The sequence below is a fragment of the Apium graveolens genome, chromosome 6, assembly GCF_009905375.1.
Source record: "Apium graveolens cultivar Ventura chromosome 6, ASM990537v1, whole genome shotgun sequence".
NCBI lineage: Eukaryota > Viridiplantae > Streptophyta > Magnoliopsida > Apiales > Apiaceae > Apium > Apium graveolens.
The window spans coordinates 111486101-111511321 of NC_133652.1; the positions used below are offsets into that span (position 1 = coordinate 111486101).

Below are 25221 nucleotides of genomic sequence, written 5' to 3' on the forward strand. Positions count from 1 at the left end.
GATTATGAGAAAAAAATGTTTAGAGCTAGAATACAATGAACATAATAATAGGAAAAATGGTGATCAAAGTAAAGAGGTGAGTGTATCTCCAGAGGTGATTGCAATTGTAGCTTTATGGTTGTAGGTGTATTTTCTTGGCCATTGCATATTTACAGGGACGAAGCCCGCAAATGTTCCTAGAGGGGTCAATTTTTTTCACCAACACATAAAATATTTAATGAAACAAATACACAAAACTACTGGTAAAATTTTTATAGCAGAGCTCAAGTTCCTTCAAATCACCAAACCATCTATAATTGAGTCAAAATAGAAATATGTGCAAAATCAATATTTTTGAAATCAGTGTACTTGGTCTAACGAATTCAGTGTACTTGGTCTAACGAATTAATAAGAGAAATTTTATGAGTTAAAATTTTATTTTTTAGGGGTCAAATATTTCTTTTACAGGGGCCAAATTTTATATTTGTATAAACATATAGATAAAAATACAATATTTTTTAAATATTATAACATATATTTATCAATACTATAACAACCTAGGGAGGCCATGGCCACCTCTGTCCCCTATGAAGCCTCATCCCTGCATACTTATTCTGTTGCCAAAAGTTTGGAGGGTAAAGGTTGATCAGTGGATATGGTGTATTTAGAGGGTTTTTTCATTAAAGAATTTTTTTAATTGATAAGTTATATAAGAGGTTACTGATATATTACTGTGTGCACAGTGCATGTTTGGCCGTGCTGAAATATTACTTCGAAATGAAGATCAGTAACTTTATAGGTAAAATTTAGGCGAACTGGCTCTGTGCTTGAATTTCTGGTGAAACAGCAGACCAGGAGAAGGATAGTGGTCAAAGTTGAATCTGAATATGATTAGCAGATTGTGTGTTGTCTGGTTTGTCAAGCATGTAACAGTATGGATTTACACTAATTGTGTGATAGAATGACAACAAGTGGAACTTGGATGAAGGCTTAACTTTTGGCATCAGAGCTAATTATAAAATTCCACTGCATCACTCATCACCAATAACTAGTGCAAGCAAAGTTTTTAGTCATGTTAGATATTTTTGCAAGATTTTTGGTCAACGCATCTGTTTAACCCGTTACTACTATACTTGCAGACTGATTTTGATAGCAAAGTAACACCTTACCTGATCAAGGAATTATTCCGTATATACAATAAAGAGAAAACTTGGAGAGCTAAACTTTGGAGAAATGGCATTGTCCGTTCGTCTTCCATGTCGCCTCGTGAGCAGCCTCAGTATGTGGGCGTCGAAGAGGTAGTCTTGAAATTACTTGTCTACCTTTTGGTTTAAATTTTGAACAGTACTTCTAAAGTGACTGAGATTATCTCGATTGCTGATGACTTCATGACCTGGCGGTATCAAAGGATCCTACGTGCATCATATGCCAACAATTTTTGTATCTATCTGCTGTTGCTTGTCGCTGTAGGCCGTCTACTTTTGCGTGTCTTGAGGTTAGCGGCTTATTAATATTTGAATAGTAGTAGTATTAACCTGCAAATGATTATTTTGCTAATTCGCTTATTTAAAAATTATAAGTTAATGTATGTGATGATGTTATCTTTTTTCTCATTAAAAATTTTGGTTCCTTTCTAATTAATAAATTTTTAGGGTGATACAACTTGTCTCTATTCGATAATCTATTAACTATGTCAATGGATTGACATTATTTGTTGAAATCTATTATGCAGCACTGGAAGCACCTATGTGAATGCAAAGCAAATAAACATCGCCTCCTCTACCGTCATTCTCTTGCAGAGTTAAATGATTTGATTCTTAACGCTGCTGCGAAGGGTGATTACGAGGAGGCTGCCCTCAATGAAAATTTACAAAAACAGCAACCTTGTTCTCTCGGTTTTGGTACTTTTTCAAAAAAGGTATCAATTAAATAAAATCTCTTATATTTTTGCTTTTATTATGCTCTTGATTTGTCATAGTCGGACCTCTTTTACAATATATATTATTTTTGATTTTACATATTAATTTGTCTTACAAGTTTCATTGGCCTATTTGAAGTTGTTACTTTTAGGCTATAAGCATATAATCCGAGTCCTTTACTTTTTTTTTATTGTTTTTCTGAGCAAGTTTATTTAAACTTTAATTTTCATCTTTAAAGAGAATCCCAACTCCTTCTGTGCAAAATTGCTCCAGTCAACATAGATATACATAGCCTAGATACTTTTACTCTTGCTACTATTTGCTTCAATTTTATTTTTCTAATCTTATTTTCTGCATATTGGCCTTAACATCAAATTCCAAAGAATCCCAAGCTCTAAGCAAACCAAGTTCTCTAAGTCTTGATGTGGATGACATATCAAGATAAGTAAGCAAATCTCTATTTACTTGTAGAAGCTTTTTTATCCTAAATTTGTGAGAAATTTCGTAGTTAGTTAGAATTTTTAAAATAATATACACTCTGCAAGGATATTTTATTTTACCACATAAAAGATTAGGGTTTTCAGCGATCATATATAGCGATGTATTTCCTGCATAAAGAAGATCCAGGTCAGAACAGATTAAAAAACTGTTCATTTTGGAGATAGATCTTCCATGATGCCATCTTTTGCTGAAATTGTAATTCGTTAAAGCCATATTGTTTAAGCAAGCTCCTGTTTAAAAATTATGGTCTCAGTCACCTTGCTATTATGAAGTCACGTATATTGATAAAAACAAAGAGTCTTGCTGAAAATTGAACAAGTAAACATGAACAGTTCATCCTAATTAGGCGTTTTAGGGAAAGTGTGATTGTTTGAGAGAAGAATGGATACCCTTGAGCTTCCTTTTTAAAATTTGTCAACCCCCGGACATGCTATTGACTGAATCTAGAAGGATCAGCATTCCCATAATCTATATCTAATTCTTGTAGGAAGGAATTTCATGGGGAAAATCTATCACATTGCACATTTGATATTTTATTAAAAAAATTATATTTTTGAGCCAGCGCTTATCTGGTCCCTATGTTGGGAAACTTATCAAAGTAGATTTTAGATAAAACTTCTTGAGATCTTGAAACACTCATGGGAAGATGATCATATTAAGCCTCAAGAGAGTACAGAGCTACTAATAACATTTACGAAAAAAATCATAAGAAACAAAGGGTTTATGGTAGAGGTTAGCACTTTGCATCACCAGTGACTATAATTTATAATTTATACTAGTAGGACCACATATATCATGCAAGGTGACCTTCAATTATATGTAGGTAGGAGGTGTCCATGTCACCCTTGTGCAACTAGCTGATGGTTGGCTTTTGAGATCTTGTAAGCTTCTACAAATGCCATACTCAATTGTTGCTTTTGCAAATGCATTAAAGGAAGCTGAGCAGTTTCTTTGGGGTGGTTCTGAAATGGACTCGGTTAGCTTCATCTCTATATTAATTTCAAGAAGTCCATATATTTTTATATCGTAGTGTTATATCATATATGTATCGTGTTCTTTCTGGAACACAAGGTGCGAGAAGCGACAAGGAACTTGATTGACGCTCAGAATTGGGTAGAAGGCGTTAAGGATTGTGTAGACAAAGTAGAATCATGGTCGTGCCATAGCAACCATGCCATGGACAAAGTGCATATTAAACATGTTCGCAAGTTGCTGAATATTGCTCATGTGCCTTGCAATGAGCCCGAGTTTCTCAAATTGAAGGTAACATATATTTTTGTGCGGCTGTTGTCTAACGAGCATGCATTCCGTTCCATTCTAAATTTTGGCTTCTTTTGTTTTATATAGAATTTTGCAGAAGAAGCTGAAGTACTGATCCAGGAAATAGCATCTGCTCTTTCAGTGTGCCCCCAAGTCTCCGTAAACAAGCTTGTACCCTATATATGCTTTTGTTAATGTATTTATTTTTGAATTTGACTGCTCCAACATTTTTTATTACTTGTGAGTATAATCTCCTCCATTTTTTGCACCCTTACGAATAAATGTTATAAAGGTGTTTGATCATTGATATTTTGCATTTTCAGATTGTTGATTGGGAGATTTTGCATACTAAAGCATGTACCTTGGGAATCTTTGTAGAAGAAAGTCAGAAATTATCTGATAAGCTTTCTTTTGTGAAGGTACAACTTCATACATACATACATACATAATCTGTTAATTTCCGAAAAATAAAAAAAAACAAAAAAACATTTATGATCGGTTTACAACCCTACCAGAAGTGGAAAGAATTCATGGTGGCTTGCTTTATTATTTATATCTATTTTTAGATCTTTGTGCCGTGTGCTTAAATAATGTGCAAGAATGAAGTTTGGAATCATGTTTCCAGATATTGTGCATCTGTGTACTTGAGTGTTTTCTTCCATTAACTCAATTTGTTTCTGCAGATCTGGGTAGACAGTGTAAGAAAATGCATTACAGAGAATTCTTCAGCAGCAATTGAGATAGACACCCTGTACAAGTTGAAGTCTGAGGTATATTCTAGATGACAATCCAAGTCTATTATTATAGTACAGATATATTCTGTATTTGTTTGTTTATCGGTGTTCATATTCTTAATCTCGCAGGTCTCAGAACTTCAAATTCAACTTCCTGAAATCGAAATGCTTGAGAATTTAATGAGGCAAGTGGAATCGTGTCAATCTCGGTGCAGCAAGATATTGGATGGTTATATTGGCTTGAAGGTAATGCTGCTAAATAGTTTAGATATTACCCGGTTCCAGAGTGTTAATGAATTTGCAAACTTTTTTTGAATTGACACATGAGTTTTTGTTTTTTGGATACAGCAATTTGAAATGTTTCTTGATGAAATGAATGGTTTCACTGTCAATGTGCCTGAATTGAAACTTTTGAGGCAATATCGAAATGATGCTGTCTCATGGATCTCGCGCTTTAATAATGCTGTACGAAATTCTCAACAAATTAATGATCTGGAGAATGTTGTTAGTGAGTTGACATGCATCATGGAGGACGGAGCTCTTTTGAAAATTCAAGGTCTATTTGTGCCCCACGAGTTTGTAATTTTGTTTTAAAATATCTAATATTCTGAGTAACTTTGTTGAATTTTGAAATGCATGGTTGTAATGGTCGGTTGTTCTTTTTCTTTGTGGTTATAGTTGATGAGCTGTCACATGCTGAGGCTGAGTTGAAGAAGGCGCAGTGCAGGCTGAATGGACTTAAGGTACACTTTCTTCATTTCATTAATATATATATATATATATATATTTGTGTGTGTGTGTGTACACAGATATGCTAATGTCTGCATGTTAGGGGTTTGGATATGAGAGGCCTGATGAGGTTGCTGTCATATTTGCAGTCCAGTTTCAGCTATTCTTTCAAGATGGAATTAAAATATTAATACATGGGCCAGATTGAAATATAAAGACGTGGGCTTTTTGCAGTAAGATATTAAATAATAATAAATAGATAGGTCATTTTTTGGGATGGATTAAAATAATAAAAACTTGGATTTTTAAAAAATAATACGCTAGATAGGAATGACATAATGTTAAAAGTTTAGTGGTTAGTTGGTCTATGGTTGATTGGGGATGAAATGATGAAAATGTAGCTCATTTAATTTGGGTCAGATTAATATAAAATAAAAGTCGGGCTTTAATAATATATAATGTTAGATAGTAATAGCATATGTGCTTTATTATTCTTTTAAGCCGTATGATTTATTATTTTGGGCCAAAATAAAATGTAAATTCACGAGTTTATTTTTTTTTTGAATAATTAAGCTTATACGCCTTATAATTAGTATCTGTTCTAACAAATATCTGGGTGAGTGAGAATCGAACATAATTCCTACATACCTAAAATAATTATAAATAAATATAATATAATTAATAAAAATCATGAGTATTTTAAAATATAATTTTACGATAGATAATGATAATACATGAGCTATTTTCTCAGCCTAAATTAAAATATTTATAACCTGGTTTTTTCAGAGGCCCGGACTAAAATTTAGGCTTGCAAGAAGATAGCAATGATATTTATGATTTTTTTTAAGCTGGACTAAAAAAATTAAAAAAAACAATTTAAAAATAGGATCCACATACTATAGCATTTTGTACATGTCAATTTATATTTTAAGATATACTTCTATGCGATTACAATTTTATATATGTTAATTCTTTATAAGATTACCCAATATCATATTCTATACATATCGGCTCATATTTAAGATTTGTTTTTCAATCCTATCACAAATTTGATTTTATAACATTACTTTAAATGTTTTGTGTAGGTTAAACACGCGACTCTATTGTAATATTTTATGTGTTCAACCCAATTTTAAGATTTATTTTTTTATTTGCATATTGTAATAGTAATAATTCATGTATGTTATATAATATACAAACCCGTGCTTGGTAACACTAGTACAATGACCCTGTTTGGCAATTAGCTATTACTGTTAGCTGTAGCGTTTTGAAATAGTTGTTTTGACTAGCTGATTGAATTTAGCTGTTTCAAATGAAACTGTTTGGTAAATGTATGTTTCAATTTGCTTTTTGTATTGTGAACTTGAAAAAGCTCCCAATAGTAGCTTTTTCAAATTTAGCTCTCCTTTTATTTTAAAATTCAAACTTTCACTCAGAAAAAAGAAACTAAGAAAGCAACCTTTCCTCAAATAATATATTCTAAGAAATTCTTAATTCTTGGGACCAAAAAGCTATTTCAAAAAGCTAACTACCAAACATATTAGAGTTTTCATTTGGTCAAACCTCTAATTTGATTCAAAAAGCTAGTTTTTGTCCAAAAAGCTAACTTCCAAACATGGCCAATATATATTTTTGAAAGCAATTATGAAAATTAAAATAAAAATTATTATATATTTTATTTACTAATTGCTAATTAAATTTAATGCAAATCTTTGTAGGCTCTTCAGTGTAAAGTTCCCTTGGACACTCTTCAGGAAATACTGGTAGAGGCAAAAAGGTATAAGCTATATCCCATATGATCTTTAAACTTTGTACTTCATCTTTTCTTTTTTCTTTGTACTTATTATTAACCGACAACTGATTAAGTTTTGAAAACAATTGTATTTCAGACTGCAGATTGGCGATGAGAGACTTTTCATTAATCTTTCTGGAGTATTTGCTGTTGCTTTGTCTTGGGAGGAGCGAGGAAATCATATCCTTTCAAGTGAGGCTCAAATGTCTGATTTCGAGGATCTTATAAGGTTCATACAACTTTTGGTATTTTATGATTTGTTGCCTTGCTTACTCCGTGCCTACCTGATGCCTACATCTATCTAATTAATGACATTTTAGGTCATCTGAAGGCATTCCTATATTTCTACCTACTCTAAAAAATGTCAAGGAAGCAGTATCAGCAGCTAGGTCATGGCTGAATAAATCTAAACCTTTTTTGTATTCAGGCATATCTGTGACACCAGCCTCAGATGGTTTACTCAAATTTGAGACCCTAAAGGTCTTACTTTCTTTCTCTATTGTTCGGTCTTCTCCAAGATCTGAGAAGCATTGAACTGACTGGATTTTGATTTTGCAGGAGCTGGTTGCGCAGTCAGAACTACTGAAAGTATGTTTGACTGAAAAGTCTACACTTCAGAAAATATTGGATAATTGCATCCAGTGGGAGCTTCAAGCCTACTCTGTACTTGATTGTACAGAGAGCCTACTACAAATCAATGATATCGAGGATGGTAGTACCACTGGATTAACAACAACTATTGAACGACAAATTGATTCATTGGAATTAGTTGTCAAAACTGGTCCCTGTCTTCATTTTGACTTTGTTGTCACTCAGAAACTTCATGATGCTTGTGCTGTTCTTCATTGGTGCCTAAAGTCCCTTTCCTTTCGTGATATTGCTCCAGAAATCGAGGTTAAAAATTCACAGATGTGGGCAATTAGCAACCCCCCCCCCCTCTCTCTCTCTCTCACACACACACAGAAATAGCAGATTCGGAGGACTTATTTATTTAAATTATATAGCTGGACATGCATGAGCCCATATCATACTTATTTAGGGTCATGATTATGATATAGAAAATTGACTGTTGCTGTATTTTTCACAAGTATTAAAGTAATCTTGTCTATCTAAGTTTTACCTTGCGTGTACAGGATATTGACAGTGAAACTTTGAGTTAAATTACTTAAATTTTGTTCTGGTTATCTAGAATGTGTTTATGTACTAAGAGGCCAAATCTCATTGTTCAAAATAGGAAGTTCTGATGTTACTGGAGGTTGCCAGCCACCTTCCTATCACGTATGCATCCTGTAAATTATGGAGTTCACTGGTTGGTGGGGTGAATTGGCTTAAGAATGCATTGGAAATTTTCTTGCCTCGCAATCGTCGGAAATTCAAATTGAGTTATGTTGAAGAAGTTCTTCAGAAATCGCAGGTACCAGTTCTGATCTATTTGCATATTGCACCATTAACCTTCTATTACTAGAGCTCCATATACTTTCTCTCCTGTCATATTATTTTTCATCTTTGACTTGTTCAATTTGCAGAGTAATAAGGTATCTTTCCCAGTAATAGCAAGTCAACTTGGAAATGCTATCAATAAGCACAAGTGAGTTGTGGACTTATATTGAAATTTTGTCGCTGTAGTCCAACCTTAGGACTCAAGAGAGTGACTGAGTCTTGTATAACAATCTCTTGGAATGGGTAGTGTTATTTTGTGATGAATGTTAATTGTTAAGGAAAGGAATGTTTGTGTATAGGAGCTCTATAAGAAATTCTTAGCTTATGCATTCACTAGTTTTCAGTATCTTGTTTCTTCATGAATTTACTCTTATTTATTGTATTTAAATTGCAGCTTGTGGCTTCAGCAAGTCCAACACTTTCTCAGTGTGAAATCTGGGCACCGGTCTTCGTTTCTGCTGTTCCAGCTTAAGGTATAAATTGTACTTCCTTAATCCTTTGCTCTAACGTTTTGTGGGCATGTGTTTCTGCTTGATCATTTATTTAGGAACTCTTAACTGATAGATTTGTTAATACTATCACGGGAACGAGGGAGACGGGCGCACAAAAAATAACTTTAAGCAATCCTTGTGCAGTGTCTCTATCTATTTTTCCCGTACTTTCTTCCCATATCTTCTCTTTTCATTATGAAGGATTTTTTTTTTCTGAATTGGGGGAGATGAGACCAACTTCATATATTGTTTTTTTTGGGGGGGGGGGTTGTGCTAGTGATTTCATTTCATGATATGGAGGAGAACAGACTGCCGGACATTAGATTTAGAAAGGAGAAGCTGATGAATTAGAAGAGCGGCTCACCTTGTGGTGGGGTTTCTTTAATTCTTTAGAAATCAGGCTGAAAGCTCACAATGTCATTTATTGTTATTGTAAGAGCGTACTTGCACTCTTTTGTCTTTCCCCCTTGTATATAGCTCTGGAATTGTGTTTACCTATCATTGTAAAGGTTTTAATTTTTCATTCATGTTCTTTTTCACAAGGCTCAGGTAATGATTATATCTTTTCGATAATAATGATTGGTGAATGTGCAGGAATTTGGGGGCACTGATGCCTTCAATTGCCCAGAACTGGAAATGGTCTTCTCTGAAGTGAAAAGGGTTGAACAATGGAGGCACGGCTGTGAGAATATTACTGGCTTGGTTGGACATGTAAAGCCACTACCAGATGCTTTGGCTGAGGTCTATAGAACAAAAATCACTTTGTTATCGTGAATTTGCTGAATGTTGGTGTTATATTGCCTTTTTATTCTTACCACTTTTTCAATGTTCTGCAGATAAATAATACTATTGATAGGTCCCTGCAAATATATGATAATTATAAGGGATGCAAACAAGAACAATTATGTGTGCGCTGCTTCTGTGAGTTGAAAGAACAGAAGCTTTTGACTTGTTCTTTCTGCAATGACTGGTAAGGTATCATGGCCGATCTTGCTACCTAATTGTGGGTAAAAAGGAAGATTAATGCTGTTTATGCGTCAGTCTTTCATGAAAAAAGATGTTATAGGTGCGATATTTTTTGTACTTGATGCTGATTTTTTCTTGCGAACAGCTACCATTTTAGGTGCATTGAGCCGACAGGACACGGTGATCTAAATAACCTTTTTAAATGTATATGCCCTTATTGTGACTTTATAAAAAGTGGGAACATGGCTAGAAGTGGAGGGCGATTCTTGGTATGCACAGCATATCTATTCTCAAAGGCTTTTATGTTAATACCATTTGAAGTTCCGGCTGCCATCCTCTCCCACTATGTTAATTAATTATATATTTATTCATTTTTTTGTGTATGTGGCAGAAAAAAAGAAAGCAGTGGCCTAGCCTCAACGAGCTCACTCAGATGTTATCTAACGCGGAGCTTCTGTGTGTGTGGTTAGTATCTGCATACTTCTTGGCTTACTTTGTTTCAAGTGAATTGCATAACACTTTCAATGGGAATGCTTATAATATTTTCTATTTGGATATAGTTTTTTTTTTGTTTTGTGATGTGAAGCTATTGGTTGGAGCTATGGAGGTCCTATATATATATGTGTGTGTGTGTGTGTGTTTGTGTTTGTGGGTTGTAGATGAGCCCAACAGTTTGATGTTTGAATAAAAAATGATACTCTTGAGCTTGTCTCGTTTCATAGACGAGCTGAATTTGAACAATATTATAAAGTTCATTTCATAAACAAGCCGAAGCCGAAATGATCGGCCTAGCTCAACTCGGTTCATAAATGAGCCAAGCTTGCTTATCAAAGAGTTCGACTTGATAGTTTGTGAACAATCTCGATAAATAGGCTCGGGAACATGTCATAAACGATAGTGTTCATGAACAAGGTTGTGAGCAAATTCAATAAAAATGACGACTTTGTCCATAAACATGCTCTCCACTCTCAATTATAGAATCGATTATCAAATAATTGTATATAATCTAAGTTAATTATTTGTATAAGTTAAGATTTATTTTTGAGTATAATGGAGATCCCCCTCGTTGGGAGAACAACAAGAATACAGATACAGAGAAAGGTCCATTGCCGCCTCTTATCTAGTAAGACCAGCTTATGTGGCTAATTATTATAGGCATTTATATTTGTTAACTTTGTTCATTCATTACTCTAATTAATATTATTTATATTACAGTGTATGTTACCCTATAAAATATAACTAGTACTATGTTTATGTTATTAGGTTGTAAACAAAAATATGTTTAGTTTATTTTTGATATTTCTAAATTTTCGTGAATAAAATAATTTAGCAAACTCTTAAGTAATGTTCAAGAGCTATTTGTGAGACATGTTACGAGCTGCACGTGAACAATTATTTTTCTTGTCCAGCCGAGCTCAAACAAGATTTTTTTTCGGTAGAAACTCTAAATTTCATTAATTTTTTAAAGAGCCGAATATGGGAACTCAAAGAGTTTGGCTTGGCTTAGGTCGGCTCACTTACAGCTCATATATATATGGAAGGAATCCAACCTTATGAAATTTTTTTACTTCCATATATTCTCTAAAACTTTACATACTGGCAAAGTAAGAGGAGCATGTGTGTAGTACAAGCATTGGGAGAGTTTGATATATTACTAATCTGAGAGAAAGTTGCTCCGCCTCTTTTAATTTAATTTATTTTATTTCTACAAGACGGCGGTATCTATGAACCTAATTTCCAACCAATCTCGAAGGTGAGTTGTGTTTACACTAATGACTTGATGATACATTTTGCAGAAATTTTAACATAAGTAGAATCAATAGTTACATGCTATGATTATGAATAAAAAGGTCCTAGCTAACCCCAATCAAGCGTAGGCAGAATTAGGTTCTACTCAAACCAGTCTAAATGGAATTACCCTGTCCTGCCTGATTGACCAATACCTTTTTACTGCTTAGTTTTAAATAATGCATTATTTTTTATACTTGTTTTATATTGGACGTGATTTTGATGAACTCTATTGCCAGGATTGAGGAAAGGGATTTACTGTGCCAAATTGTAGAAAAAGCTAAATTGTGCAGAACACGCTTAATAGAAGCAGCTGATATTGTCTTGGCACATGTTGACAAGGATCTCAATAAGGTGGCTGAAAAGCTTTCCACAGCATTGAAGGTATTGAATAATGACCCGTAGCAATGACCCGTAGTTTGCCATGCATAATTTGTAGTTGATCCGCTTTGCCAATGCGATGCTAACAGTATTATCATAGTGTCGCCCTGGCATCCTGAACACCATTGTCGATGTGTTAAAATAATAAGCTTTATTTGAGTATGTAACCTAGCGACCACTCTTGAGCGACTTCACCATGTCAAATCTTTTCTCCTGGCGACTTTTTTTTCCTCATTCCTCTGTTGGTTTTGTTTTCTATGTACAGTAACTTTTACTTTTCTTTCTTTTCCTATATTCTTTCTTCTCATTCTTGGTGCTAAAGCAGCCATTTATAGTATATAAATATATATTTTGTAGTTTATGATCATAAAATAATAATATTGTGTGTAGTTGGCAAAAAGAATATTGTGTAGGAATATATATACATACACACATATATATACAAGCTATAATTGTAATTAAATCGTAATTTTGGACTGATATATTATTTTAATAATTAGAACAATTAAATATAAAACGATCACATTTACATAATCTAACCATTGGAAATTATAAATTTTATGATGTACCCCCTCTGTCCCACCTGGTTCTTTACATCGGGGACCGGGGGCTCGGCACGCATTTTAAGGCTCTTATAAAGTATAGTTCCCTATATTTTTTAAAGTTTTCTTTCTTCTAAATAAAAATAGAATGTTTATATTTTTATACAAAAAAAGATTTTTTTTAATAAAGTTATGGAACTATACTCTATAGTAGCCTTAAAATGCGTGTCAAGCATAACAAAAAACTGTAAAGAAATGAGTGGGACGGAGGGAGTAGGATTTAGGAATCTTTTATAAGAGCATCTTCAATAAAGGCACCCCTATGGGGTGCCAAAAATTGCCAAATCAATGAAAATAATAATTCTTTATTTTCTCTTTCATCCATGTCAAATGTAACAACTTTGAGTTCCAGTAATTAGCACCCCCGTAAGGTGCCAAATGGTCCCTGCATCAACTAGTTACTTAAGTTTTTAGAGTTATATTGGATAAGTAAGTAAATTAGATATAACAAAAGGAGTACATATACATGTAGTATAAGAGTTGTGTTTTTGTCAATTTGAGGGAGTGCCAAGAGGTGCCAAAAGTTGAGTAGGCAACTTCTCTTGGCACCCCTTCTAATAGGTGGCACTGAAGAGTGCTATGCCACATAGATATTGGCACTCCTATTGGAGATGCTAAAAATCAAACTAATATTTTTCAAAGCTTGATGATACTTTGGCCCCTTTAGCATGATAGTTTGTACACATAAACCCTTAAAGAAATTAACCATCCAGTTCAGCCCTCAATGTATGTCTTCGTGTACATATTAGCAGTTTTACTGATTTTCTTCCAATAATACCTCTGCCTTATGTATACATCTCAACTTCTTTAAGTACGAGATTTGTACAATATAGCCCTTTAACTACTAAGTATGTTATTATTAGCTCTGAAAAACAAAAAATAAAAAGAAGTCTAGAATTTGAATCTCATCAATTACATGTTAAATTATAGCCAACATAAAATTTAAATTTCAATGTGGTTAATAAGATCTAAATCCTAGACTTTTTGTTTGTTTTAAGAGCTAATAATAATATGCTTCGTACTTTAAGGGGTCGAGTTGTAAAACTTCCGTTTATAGGGCAAGGGTACTATTGGAAGAAATATAGGAAAAAGGGTTAATATGTGCATGATGACATACATTAAGGGCTGAATGGGACGTTTTTTTATTTATCAAGTGTTGATGTGTACAAACTTCCATACTTAAAGGGGGCCAGAGTGTCATTAAGCCAATTTTAAATACTAGCCAAGTATATGTGTGGAGTACTGGAATATTAATATCACTTAGTAATATGTAAGTATACATCAAAAGATGAACATGTATGTGTCAATTTATGTATGTGTATATATATGTTTTCCCATGATTTATATATATGGGTATGTTCAAATAGAAACAGTCTTAAAATAGAAAAATGGAAACTAGTCCAGCCCATTAAAATTAAGCTCAGCACCCGGCGCTCTCCCTTTTGTTAGCGACTCAGTACTCTCCTTTATCAGTAGTCGTGACATAATACATGCAACATATACACACAAAACTAATCAGTCATCCATTCTTCTATCACCAATTCATCATAATTAAACGCAAAATCACTAAAATTTTATCATAAATCGTCGATTTACACAAATTGTTCACCAACTCTTCTGAGATTAAACTGAAATCACTATTTTATATTACACAAATTACTGAAATATGGGGTAAAGCTAAAATCACTGATTTATCTTACAGAAATCACTAATATGTGCTATAAAAATCACTAATCTATATTGTAAAAATCACTAAAAACTGATACAGAGTTATTACATATTAAACATTGTTATTATAACACTATCGCCTATCTCACCGACCTTGAATCAGTTCATCACCGTGACTGTGTAACAGCCATGATATCAAACCGAAATCACTAGAGGAAATATATGGGGTAAATAGAGAGGAACAGACATGAATGCCGGTGGCAATGAGGGGGTGATGGTGGTGGTGGAGGTGACGGCGGTGGTAGGTTTGGGGTAATGAGGTAAGTTTGAAGTGTGGGGTTTTGGGGAAGAGTCGGGGGGGGGGTACAGTGAATTGAAAGTGAGGTGGGTCGATAGTACTAAATTAGGGTGTTTTTAGTTTTTATTTTAAGGTCGGTTTCGATTTGATCATTTGCCTATATATATTTATATTTAAACCATAAACTTCATTTCACTACACAGACTCCTGGCTCCCCTTCCCAAGATTGTGGGGACATGGCAGCTATTATGGATGCTAATACACCTAGAGTTTACATTGTTGTTGGGTTTATATGGTTTCTTCTCTGTGCTGCGAGTCATTGGAGACTTCTTAGGTATTTACTATCTACCGCGTGCAGGCAGTTGAAGCTGCAGGCGTGTATGACCATGATAGCAACTGCAAATTTGATCTTGCATTAGCAAGGAATTCATGGAGAGTCAGAGCTCAGAAACTGTTACAACCTTCACTGAAACCTACACTTCAACAGATTCAACGTCATTTAAAAGAGGTATACCCAGGCTCCTTACTCGTTTAAGAGAAGTACCATTCCTATGGTTCATAGCTCTCCCTCTTTCTCTCTCCCCACACACACATAAACCAAATTTCTTATTCTAGTTAGATAAAAGGTTTATTAGATTGAGTACATGTTTCAGGGTTCTGCTATTAACATACCATTGGGAGATCACTTCAGGGAAAAACTTATGGAAGTGAAGTATCAGTGCGTGCAGTGGGTTGATAAGGCCAAAAAGGTTCAAAATATTGTTCTTTAATCTAATATACATTCGAAATTTCTCTATGGTTTAACACCTGGTGTGGATGTGAACAGGTCTCGGTGGATTCTGGTGAACTTGAGTTGTATAAAGTTTATGACCTAATTATGGAGGGAAATAATTTGCATGTTGACGTTGAAAAAGAACTCAAGGTAATGAACCCAAAAAATTTTGATGACGATTTGGTGCCATTTTTTTTAATAATTGACCAATAATTTGGTACGACTGCAGTTATTGCATGATAGAAGTATGCTTTACTGCATTTGTCGAAAGCCCTATGACCAGAGAGCAATGATTGCTTGTGATAAATGTGATGAATGGTATCATTTTGATTGCATTAAGTTAACTTCACCACCGAAGGTTTACTCTTGCCCTGCATGCAAGCTGGACACTGAATATTCGTCTTCATCACCATCATCATCACAGGAGAGGTAAATCTATATTTAGTTTATTTTTCTTGAACGAGATTGCAATAGTTGGAGTGTGTTCAACCATTTTTTGTAGCTATCTAACTGCTGTTGGTAAATCTATGTATGTTCTATTTTAGTCATTAATAATCCCTGGTTTTTTGAAACTTCATTAATCCCTGTTTGATACAAGCAAAATGTTATTGATTGCGTTGTACTCGTACTCCATATATGCCCTTGTGGCACAGCTTTAGTCCATATTTTACCTGAAAGTGGTATAATTTTGTGTAAGCGGCTAAAACCTAATCAGAATATATTTGAATACATAAATTAATAATTAATATTATGTCATAACTACGTTTCAGTACTTTGGCAATTGATAATGAAGATGCTGTAGTGTTTGTGCTTCTCAATGAATTTGTAATCCGCTGCTCCATACGTGTATTACTGTACTGGTCTCTACTGATCATTACATTCAAACAGGTCTACAAACAAATGCGAAGAGCCCCAGACGCCTTCTCCAGGTAGACCAGATTCAAGGAGAACAAAACAACCAGAGTCTGTCTGTAGAAAGCGAAGCAAAGCAGATAGTACAGAAAATAGTAATATGTCATGGCTTACTGGTTTCGGAAATTTGTTGTGGACAAATAGAAAGCCTTTTAGAAGAGTAGCTAGAAAACGTGAAGAGCTGGATATTTTCTCCCCTCTGTATCATGTACAACAATGACATTCATATATTCAACATTTCATTTATTTAATTAATTCATACATCCAGAGAATCTGCCACAATTATGATTTTTTTTTAAGTTTTTCTCCCCCACCCCCACCCGTTCTTTTCCTCCATCCTGATATTAAAAAAGATTTTGACAACTATTTTTTTCTTGATACAAATAAGCCACAAGAAAACTACTAGTAAACTACAATTCTACTCTATGTAAATGATCCAAAACATTAAACTCGGGGCATCTGTAGTCAATATTTGTAGCGTTCTAACCTCTAACATGTCCTGCTCTATTGATCTATACCAAAGAAGTAGCACGTTTGAGAAGTCTGACACATTTAACCTATTATATATATATATATATATATGATTTGTGATAACTTACAAATTATACATTGAAGCATATCAAAGATTCATGGTTTGTAAACTGTATTTTATTATAGAAAAAGGAAGTTATCCATAATAAATTATTGCTCGTCTTATAAATTGATATTATAATTTTTGCAAATATAATTGCCCCCACCCTTTTTCTTGATAAATAAAACTACTACAATATAATTCATCAAATGTGACAAATTTAAATTAGCTAGACTACCTTAAAATAAAATTATTAATAAGTACTCCCTTCGTCACTCTTAAATATTTACATTGGGGATGGGTACTCTACAAGCAATTTGATATTCTTATTAAATGTAGTTGTGTAATTTTTTTCTTCTAACTAAAAATATAATATTTACAATTTTATACAAAAAGTAAAATTTTTTAAAAAAATTACAAAATTGTACCTTATAATTATTTTAAAATACATATCAAGTATTTGATTTTTTTTAAAAAGAAATGAGGGGGATGGTAGTATAATTTTTGTCTTAACATCACTTAATTACACATGGTATATTTGTACTTGTGTTGGTGTAGGGCAGCCCAATGTGTTCAAAGACTGTGTTCAGACTTGAGTCTTTGATGTACTTTGGTCGTTGAGTATGGATTTAAATTTATGGTCATCCAACCAACCCCCTCATATTAAAAGCTCACTTGAATCCAGCTTAGCCTATACCTATGTTTGACTCTTTAGTCTCTATATATAACCATAATAATCTCAACTCACTCCATTAAATTACTGGTGCTATACTACTGCTGCTCAAAAACACCCCCTCTTTTTTTGTTTTACCCCATTTTTCAAAACAAAATAAATAAAATGTCATCTTCTTTACTTTAATTCAGAAGATCCATTGTTTTCTAGTTCATCTCCCTTTTTGTCTTTACTCTTTACTCCCCCACCCCCTCTCTCTTTCTTGATTTCAAATCTAGGGCTTTTGTTCCTTTTTAATTTTAGTTCACTAGCTTTATCTTTCTACTTTAAGCACCTGTTTACACTTATACCAAAGCTTCTAACTTTCTGCATTTTAGTAAGAGTAGATTACTTGCTTGCTGCCTTCTAGTGATTTTCTCACCTTCTAACACTAGTTCTGTGTTCTCTTTATTTGTTTCTTGTGTTGAAAAATACAATCTTTATTTATAATTTGCTGTTTTACAAAAATCACACCAAAACCCTTGTCAAGATTCTACTTTTCTTCTTTAATTTCAGTTTATTGGGTGTGTTGAAGTTTAATATCTTTTTTCTTTTATCAAAGTTGGAATCTTTAAGTTCATTGTTTACTGAGTAAATGCATGGATGTGAGGGAAGAAATAACGCTATCTGGATCACCTTGCTACTTCAACACAGGACTAAGTGGGTCTGGGCCCAATTCTGGTTCAGTTTATGGGTCAGATGAACAATCTCAATTATCTCATCCAACTGTTTTCAAGAACCTTGAAAGCCGTAATCTTTTGGTTCAGACTAATGTTGGAGGCTTAGCTTACAATGCTCAAGACTCATATAGTCAATGCATTGATGTGGGTGTTGGTTCCAGTGTGTCATTGAGTGATTCTGGTAAGAAGAAGAGGGGGAGGCCCAGGAAGTATGGTCCTGAAGGGGGCAACATGTCTTTGGCATTGTCTCCGTTGTCATCGAATCCTTCTACGGGGGATGGAATGCAGGTTGAGGGAGAGAAAAAGAATAGAGGAAGGCCTCGTGGGAGCGGAAGGAAGCAACGATTAGCATCTTTAGGCAAGTTTTCAGACTGGCTTTTTGTTGCTTTTGTAGCTGTTTGGTATTTGATTGTAATTTGCTTGTATTTACTTGATCTGGTTGAATGATGACATTTACTAAGTAAATAATGAATAAGAAGTACATCTTTTCTACAATACTATAGCTTGATTCATTCTGTTGATATCCTCTAAAGAAACTCTTGCTCTTAGGCTATATGTAGGTCTTAATTCTTTTTAATTACAATAATCCGAAAGTATATGTTGTCTAATGTATGTTGTTCACCTTTCCAGGTGAATGGATGAATAGTTCGGCAGGGATGGCTTTTACTCCCCATGTCATTCATATTGCCCAAGGAGAGGTATTTTTTAATCTAATATGATGCCTGTACAAGTATAAGTTACTGTCAAAATCTTTAAACCCTATTAATCGTTCAAGCTTGAACAGAGTCTCCATTATGTGATGTAATTTTAGGTTGTTGAAATGCATTATATTCTGATGCATATTTGCCTATTAATTTTCAAAGATTTAGGAAAAGGGAAATATATTCTTTGGCTAAATAACGGTGCAGGTACTTCTTCCCGAAAAAACGAGAAATTTTCCGTCATGTTTTGAAAAGTTATTTTGAAAGTTAATGGAGGGTATTTATGAACGATTAAGGTTGCTGATGGTATGTATGTTTTTGAGTGCATGTACTAGCACACATCTGAGAATTCAGTCGCTAAATGATGGATAAAGGTTCTTGTTGCAAACACATGCAATAACTTCACCTTTTAAGAAGTGTGCATCGTTCCTTATTCTGGTATTCTGCTATAATTTTTCTAATTTACTGTAGGATATTGCTTCAAAATTATTGGCATTTGCTCAACAGAGACCAAGAGCTCTATGTGTTTTGTCTGCAAGTGGTTCTGTTTCGGCTGTTACGTTACGTCAACCTATGTCCTCTGACAGCACATTGATATACGAGGTTCAACTTTAAAGCCCTCGTTTCTTTTTTTTCCTTATTTTCTGTACAACAAAAAGTAAATAGTTCTCTTTTTATTACAAGCAAATTTTTTCATGTAATTATTTTTGGTGTGATGAGTATTTATTGAAAAGACAAAAAATTTCTTCCACTCTTCTTTATTGTATGTCCTGGACAACTTTCAAATGGAATTGAGACATACTAAATCTGAAATGTTTTGTCAATTAATGTGTATATACTGTTATACATAGTTTTAGTGGTGATGGCATTAAATGGTAGGTCATTTCTCTATTGACCTTCCTCAGATTTATTAAAAGTTATGTGTAGTTTGTAAATTGATAGAATATGGATACTAGTAGGGTGAGTGGAACAGTAGAAGAAATATTTCATATGTCAATAATCCTTCATATATTCTATATTCTTGTAATTTGGTCTGACCAGGGCAGTCAGAGCTTAAATATCCTCCTTCGATCTTCATATGTTCCCAGTCACAAAGAACAGACGAAATTCCATTATATTTGTCCCTGATACATAACATTGAGTCATATGTCATCTTCGTCTCTGGTCTTTTCATCTTAGAAGCCATATTACCATCACATCAAAAACTGCATTGATCTACAAAATAAGAATAATGATATATGAATCCTGTAATTTATTCTGGAAGAAAAATATGTGGCCAGTTTTGATTGCTCTGATGTATATCTAGCTTGTGTTGTTAAAGTAGTTTATATATGTGTTTCTTTTGGTACATATGAAAATGAATTTTGGTAATTACAATATAGATATGCGTGTCCCATCTTTTATCGCATCCCCTCTCTTTTGGGTGCAATATAAGGTCTAATATTCTTCTACTTACTGAAATTCTTTAAAATAGTCTTGAAACTGAACCTTAAGCAAACACATTATACCACAGTCTTGATGTGATAGTTCCAAAAGTATTTTGGATTTGATCATTGAAGTGCTTGGCTTCGTATTGTCATTTGTGCATTTTTTCCTCTTGGAATATGAGTTCTTAAACATCCGTGTCATTAAAAAATCCTGCATGTGTATGTGTGCCATGTGTGTAATGAGAGACAGGCATAGACAAGGAGACTGTTGCAGATCAGCTACACACTTAATTGGTACAAGCTGCAAACCTATTACCAAGATATTCTGGGAAATGGGAATGTTTGGCCTGCAACTTCACAAATTATTGTAATAGTAGAAATTGGTTCGTTGTTAATGGTCTAAATTATGACAATTATGATACAGCATTCTGAGTGATGCTAATAGAACAAAGTTTGGCCTTCAGAGTCCTGATTTCCTTATTCATTTAAGCATCCGCCTCTCCTCTTTGTTCCACCGCTACCTTCCACTTTTCTTGCCACTTTCCACTTTGTTCAATCTATGGTGGAGTTATGAATTGTTTTCTGTAATGTTGTGGATTATATTGATTGATTGTCAGGTCTACTACATCTGTTGTAGGTCAGTAGGAAGCATGAAATCCTGAAAATCTGCATATTAGTCAAATAATTCCATTGTGCGGCGGGCAGTCTTTTGCGGTTATATTTTGTGTCCCCAATATTTGACTTTTAAAATGTCTTTTTTGGTTTTCTAACGTCTGGGGATGTCATAGTGATGTCTTTTTCTCATTGTCTAAACTGCTGCTTATATTTTATTCCATTAAAAAATGTAGCAAGTTAATCAGAACTACTTAGCCTTTCTACTGATGAGGCATGGCTATTCCTTACTGTTGTGTAGGGCCATTTCGAGATATTGTGCCTATCGGGCTCTTATCTGGTTTCTGACAAAGGTGGGCCCAACAATCGGACAGGTGGTCTAAGTATATCTGTATGCACTCCTGATGGCCTTGTGATAGGAGGTGCAATTGGTGGTAGGCTTATTGCTGCAAGCTTGGTTCAAGTATGTTCATAGTCTCTCCTTTCCCCCTCAAAATTGTTTCCAGTTCTTGTAACATATGTTTGATACGGTGTCTATACTCAACAATGTAACAAATGTCGCTTGTTTCAGGCAATTGTATGCAGTTTTGTGTACGATGGTCTTATAACAAAAACCAAAACAGAAGTTGATGTTAAAGCGGAGCAGACTTCCGAAGCTCATCCCAATGAAAGCTCATCTCCACCACCACCTTTGGACGCTGCTCAAATAATGAATCCAAATCCTGAAGTGGCTCATTGGCCTCCAAGTTCCCGGCCAGATGTGAGGGATTTGAACACAGAAATTGACTTAGCTCGAGGATGATGGCATCCCTGTACAAGGATGACATTTGTTAGTAGAGTAGTTGTAAATGGAGCATTCGAAAGCTAGATCAGAAGCAGTATCCTAGTTCCTTCTTGTTACTGAGATTTTTATCTAACAAGTGCGACAAAAGTGCCATTGTGAAAACTGACATTGCAATCTTGGAAAATTTTCATTGATTATCGAGCTTTCTGACGTATGTATTGTAGTTTATCATTTCTTCTCGAGCATATTAACCTGCAAGTTATGGGTTCAGAATCTTTGTACACCTTGAATCCATAGTTGACTGACTAATTTTTTTTCTCCCCACCGAGGAAGTGAGGAGTACTTCTCCATAACAATATGTAAAATTGTTCATCTCAGCTGGTGTAACCTCTGTACAAGTGCTTTAAAACGGAAAAACGAATCAGTTTATCACTGTTGGAGTTGGGTAGTTGCTTGATTCTTCTCCTGCTTTCCGTTGGACATTGTTGGTTTAAAAGGTTATAAAAACATAACGTTTAGAGAGAATATGAGATAAGAGAATGAGCTGAAAACTTCATATATAATTCTAATATAATCAGGCATTTATATAGGCTACAAATCAAAAACTGAAATGCATACTTAAATGGAAAAGAAAATAATCAACATAAAATCAGTATTGAATTTATTCTAGGAAAAATTTATGCCATAAGATCAGTTTTTAACAATTAGTGAGGTAATATTCAAACACTCCTTGATTCAGTAAGTGCAAACACCAAGTCTTCCTCTTAACTCTTCACATCTACCCTTCGCAACGGGTTTTGTAAATAAATCTGTCAGCTGATCTTCGGTCCTACAATACTTCAAACGGACTGCACCATCCTTTTGTACATCTCTTACGAAGAATAATTTAATGATGAAATGCTTTGTTTTTCTATGAAAAACTGAATTGTTTGAGATGGCTATTGGAGCTTGATTGTCAACATTCATTTCAGTGCTTAACTTTTGTTCCATCTGTAGATCACACATAATTTTTCTTAGCCACAAAGCATGATTAACAGCTGCAGTTGCTGCTATTAATTCTGCTTCAGCAGTTGATTGCGCTACTATCTCTTGTTTCTTAGAACTCCAAGTAAAAATTCCTGATCCAAAGCAAAAACAGAATTTAAAGGTGCTCTTCAAGTCATCCAAAGATCCGGCCCAGTCACTGTCAGCATAGCCTTGCAACTCAAAGTCCCGAGAAGAGCAGAACTTGATCCCAAAACTTAAAGTTCCCTTGATATAACGTAGAATTCTTTAAGCAGCCTTAAAATGAGTTTCCGTAGCACAATTCATAAACCTGGAAAGAACATTAACAACATACAAGATATCGGGCCTTGTTGCAGTGAGATACATTAAACACCCAATTAAACTTCTATGATGAGACTCGTCCACCTTAACTACATCATCTATAAACAACTTCACCTTCTGACACATTGGAGTGCTCACACTTTTACAGCCCTCCATATGAAATTTTTTCAAGATCTCATTTGCATACTTCTGTTGACGGATAAAAATTTCACCTTGGCTTTGCTTGATTTCAATTCCAAGAAAATAAGACATTTCTCCAAAATCCGCCATATCAAATGTTTGCATCATATGTAATATCCGGATATATCGTGTAATTATTTTGCTAATAAATAATTATTATATGTGTTCAGTATCTATTCTGTGAATTATTTGTTAAGTGTTATCTGTGTTTGGATATTTAAAAATAATATTAATTGAGTTATTTTAATTTTTATATATCCAAAATAAAATATAGATAATTGTCATATCTTCATAATTATTTTTATGTTGATTTATGAATTTATAGGAATCATATGAATTTTATAAAATCTTTTTCCGGATATTTAAAATCTATTTTATAAAAACGGGAACCAACCGACGTCATCCGTTGTTACGTTTTTAGAACCCGAAACTCTTCCGAGAACTCCTTCCTAACCTAATTATAATATTCCGAGCATTTTTCATGTTTCGACTTTTTCGATCCGGCGTACGGTTTGTCCTGCGCTGGTCCCGGTGCAACATTTTCGATACAATATTCGTTTCGGTAAATCAATAAAACTCGTATTTTCGATAAACGGAAGCTTTTTATTAAACTATCACAATTATCACCTCGTAGTACGTGTAACCAGGCGCTGAGACCAAGACCGCAGTACAAATTGTACTAATTTGGATAATTATCCCGAAAACCGATACCGTTTGGATCAGTTTTTACAAATAAACGTACCGTTTTATATCCGGAATGATCCAACGGGATACTAATTTTCCGTAATTATAAATAGTCTTTTACCTATTTTATTTCGTATCAAAATCATTTGCAGTCAGCTAAATATATAATTTTCCAGATAAAAACCTTATATTCATTAATCTTCTGAAAATCAAACAGCAAAACGAAGGTGTTATTGATCTCTGTTTTCAAAGCTTGAGTAACCAAAACGAAGGATTTGAGGAATACTATCAGATTCTGAGCTTCGTTTTACTGCAAAAACTAAGGTTATTTTTCTATATTTTTATTTAATTTCGAATTATTTTTATTAAAAATATGAATTTCTGTTCGGATGATTCTTTGTATGATTTGATGATTGCATGTTGTAGAGCTTGTTTTCCAGATGATTTTCATATGTCATACGTCTGATTTGGAGTTCAATAACATGTTCAAAATTGAGTTTAATTCTCGAATTTTAAAATTAGGGTTTATAACCCGTATGAATGTTTTCAATTGAAATTTGGGCCTTTTTGATTCAGGGGTTATTAGCTGTTGATTTATAGTGGGTTGTGTTCCTTATGAAATTTGCAATCGATTGGTATATAGCTCGTTAAAAGAGGATTAGTGAATCGAAGATAGTTGTGTTTTGAAGATTTACGATGTTCGCCGGAAACCGGCGATGTTCTTGGCCAATTTCCGGCCAGGATATGGATGATTGATGTGTTTTGATTGCACGAATAGATTCCTGGTGTTGTGTAGTGTAAATATGGAGCAAATAGTGAGGTGAGGGTGCCGGAATCAAGTTCTCCGGCCACCCCTGTATTTTTCGGCGACGGGGGTGTAAAAATTGCAGTTTAGTACCCTGACTTTTGAAAACGATGAAGTTCAGTCCCTGAACTTTCCAGAGTTTTCAAAAATAGGATTCTTGTTTTAAAAATATTCAAAAATCATATTTCCTATTTATTTTTATTATAAAAATTTGTTTTTAATTTCTGAAAATTCCAAAAATTATTATTTTAATTCCAAAAATTATTTTAAATTAAAAAATAAATCTGAATTAATTAGTTAATTAATTTCAGTTAATTTTTAATTAATTAATTAGTCAATTAATTCGAAAATTAATTGATTAATTAATTATTAATTTATTTTAATTAATTATTTAATTAAATTTAATTATTTAAAAATGATTTAAAAATTCTGAAAAATAGTTTCGAGCTTTAAAATATTATTTTAAATTATTTTTAAGGCCCGATAATTATTATAAAATTGTTTTGA

The 25221-nt window shown here is 33.8% G+C and overlaps 2 protein-coding genes across 3 annotated transcripts in view; both read left to right on the forward strand.

Moving 5' to 3' along the window:
* Positions 1 to 16495, forward strand: part of LOC141666803 (lysine-specific demethylase JMJ17) — a 28244-nt gene extending 11749 nt beyond the window's left edge. The window contains exons 7-34 of one of the 2 annotated variants that reach the window (XM_074473003.1): positions 1119 to 1277; positions 1388 to 1474; positions 1712 to 1897; positions 3223 to 3375; positions 3471 to 3662; positions 3747 to 3830; positions 3983 to 4078; positions 4343 to 4429; positions 4523 to 4639; positions 4742 to 4949; positions 5072 to 5136; positions 6841 to 6899; positions 7012 to 7143; positions 7235 to 7394; positions 7473 to 7808; positions 8149 to 8328; positions 8441 to 8502; positions 8749 to 8827; positions 9440 to 9586; positions 9682 to 9815; positions 9957 to 10080; positions 10203 to 10276; positions 11839 to 11983; positions 14907 to 15056; positions 15202 to 15297; positions 15375 to 15470; positions 15550 to 15749; positions 16209 to 16495. In XM_074473003.1, the coding sequence (XP_074329104.1) occupies positions 1119 to 1277; positions 1388 to 1474; positions 1712 to 1897; positions 3223 to 3375; positions 3471 to 3662; positions 3747 to 3830; positions 3983 to 4078; positions 4343 to 4429; positions 4523 to 4639; positions 4742 to 4949; positions 5072 to 5136; positions 6841 to 6899; positions 7012 to 7143; positions 7235 to 7394; positions 7473 to 7808; positions 8149 to 8328; positions 8441 to 8502; positions 8749 to 8827; positions 9440 to 9586; positions 9682 to 9815; positions 9957 to 10080; positions 10203 to 10276; positions 11839 to 11983; positions 14907 to 15056; positions 15202 to 15297; positions 15375 to 15470; positions 15550 to 15749; positions 16209 to 16452 (3852 nt within the window). In that variant the 3' untranslated portion in view covers positions 16453 to 16495. The remainder of the gene's footprint in view (positions 1 to 1118; positions 1278 to 1387; positions 1475 to 1711; positions 1898 to 3222; positions 3376 to 3470; positions 3663 to 3746; positions 3831 to 3982; positions 4079 to 4342; positions 4430 to 4522; positions 4640 to 4741; positions 4950 to 5071; positions 5137 to 6840; positions 6900 to 7011; positions 7144 to 7234; positions 7395 to 7472; positions 7809 to 8148; positions 8329 to 8440; positions 8503 to 8748; positions 8828 to 9439; positions 9587 to 9681; positions 9816 to 9956; positions 10081 to 10202; positions 10277 to 11838; positions 11984 to 14906; positions 15057 to 15201; positions 15298 to 15374; positions 15471 to 15549; positions 15750 to 16208) is intronic. The other variant, XM_074473004.1, reaches the window with a different exon arrangement.
* Positions 16496 to 17539: 1044 nt separating this feature from the next.
* On the forward strand, positions 17540 to 21931 carry LOC141668955 (AT-hook motif nuclear-localized protein 11-like). Its single transcript, XM_074476022.1, has 5 exons — positions 17540 to 18553; positions 18826 to 18893; positions 19368 to 19499; positions 21237 to 21398; positions 21507 to 21931. Exons 1-5 carry the CDS (start codon positions 18115 to 18117, stop codon positions 21735 to 21737), a joined length of 1032 nt encoding a protein of 343 aa, XP_074332123.1. The 5' UTR covers positions 17540 to 18114; the 3' UTR covers positions 21738 to 21931.
* Positions 21932 to 25221: the final 3290 nt, after the last annotated feature.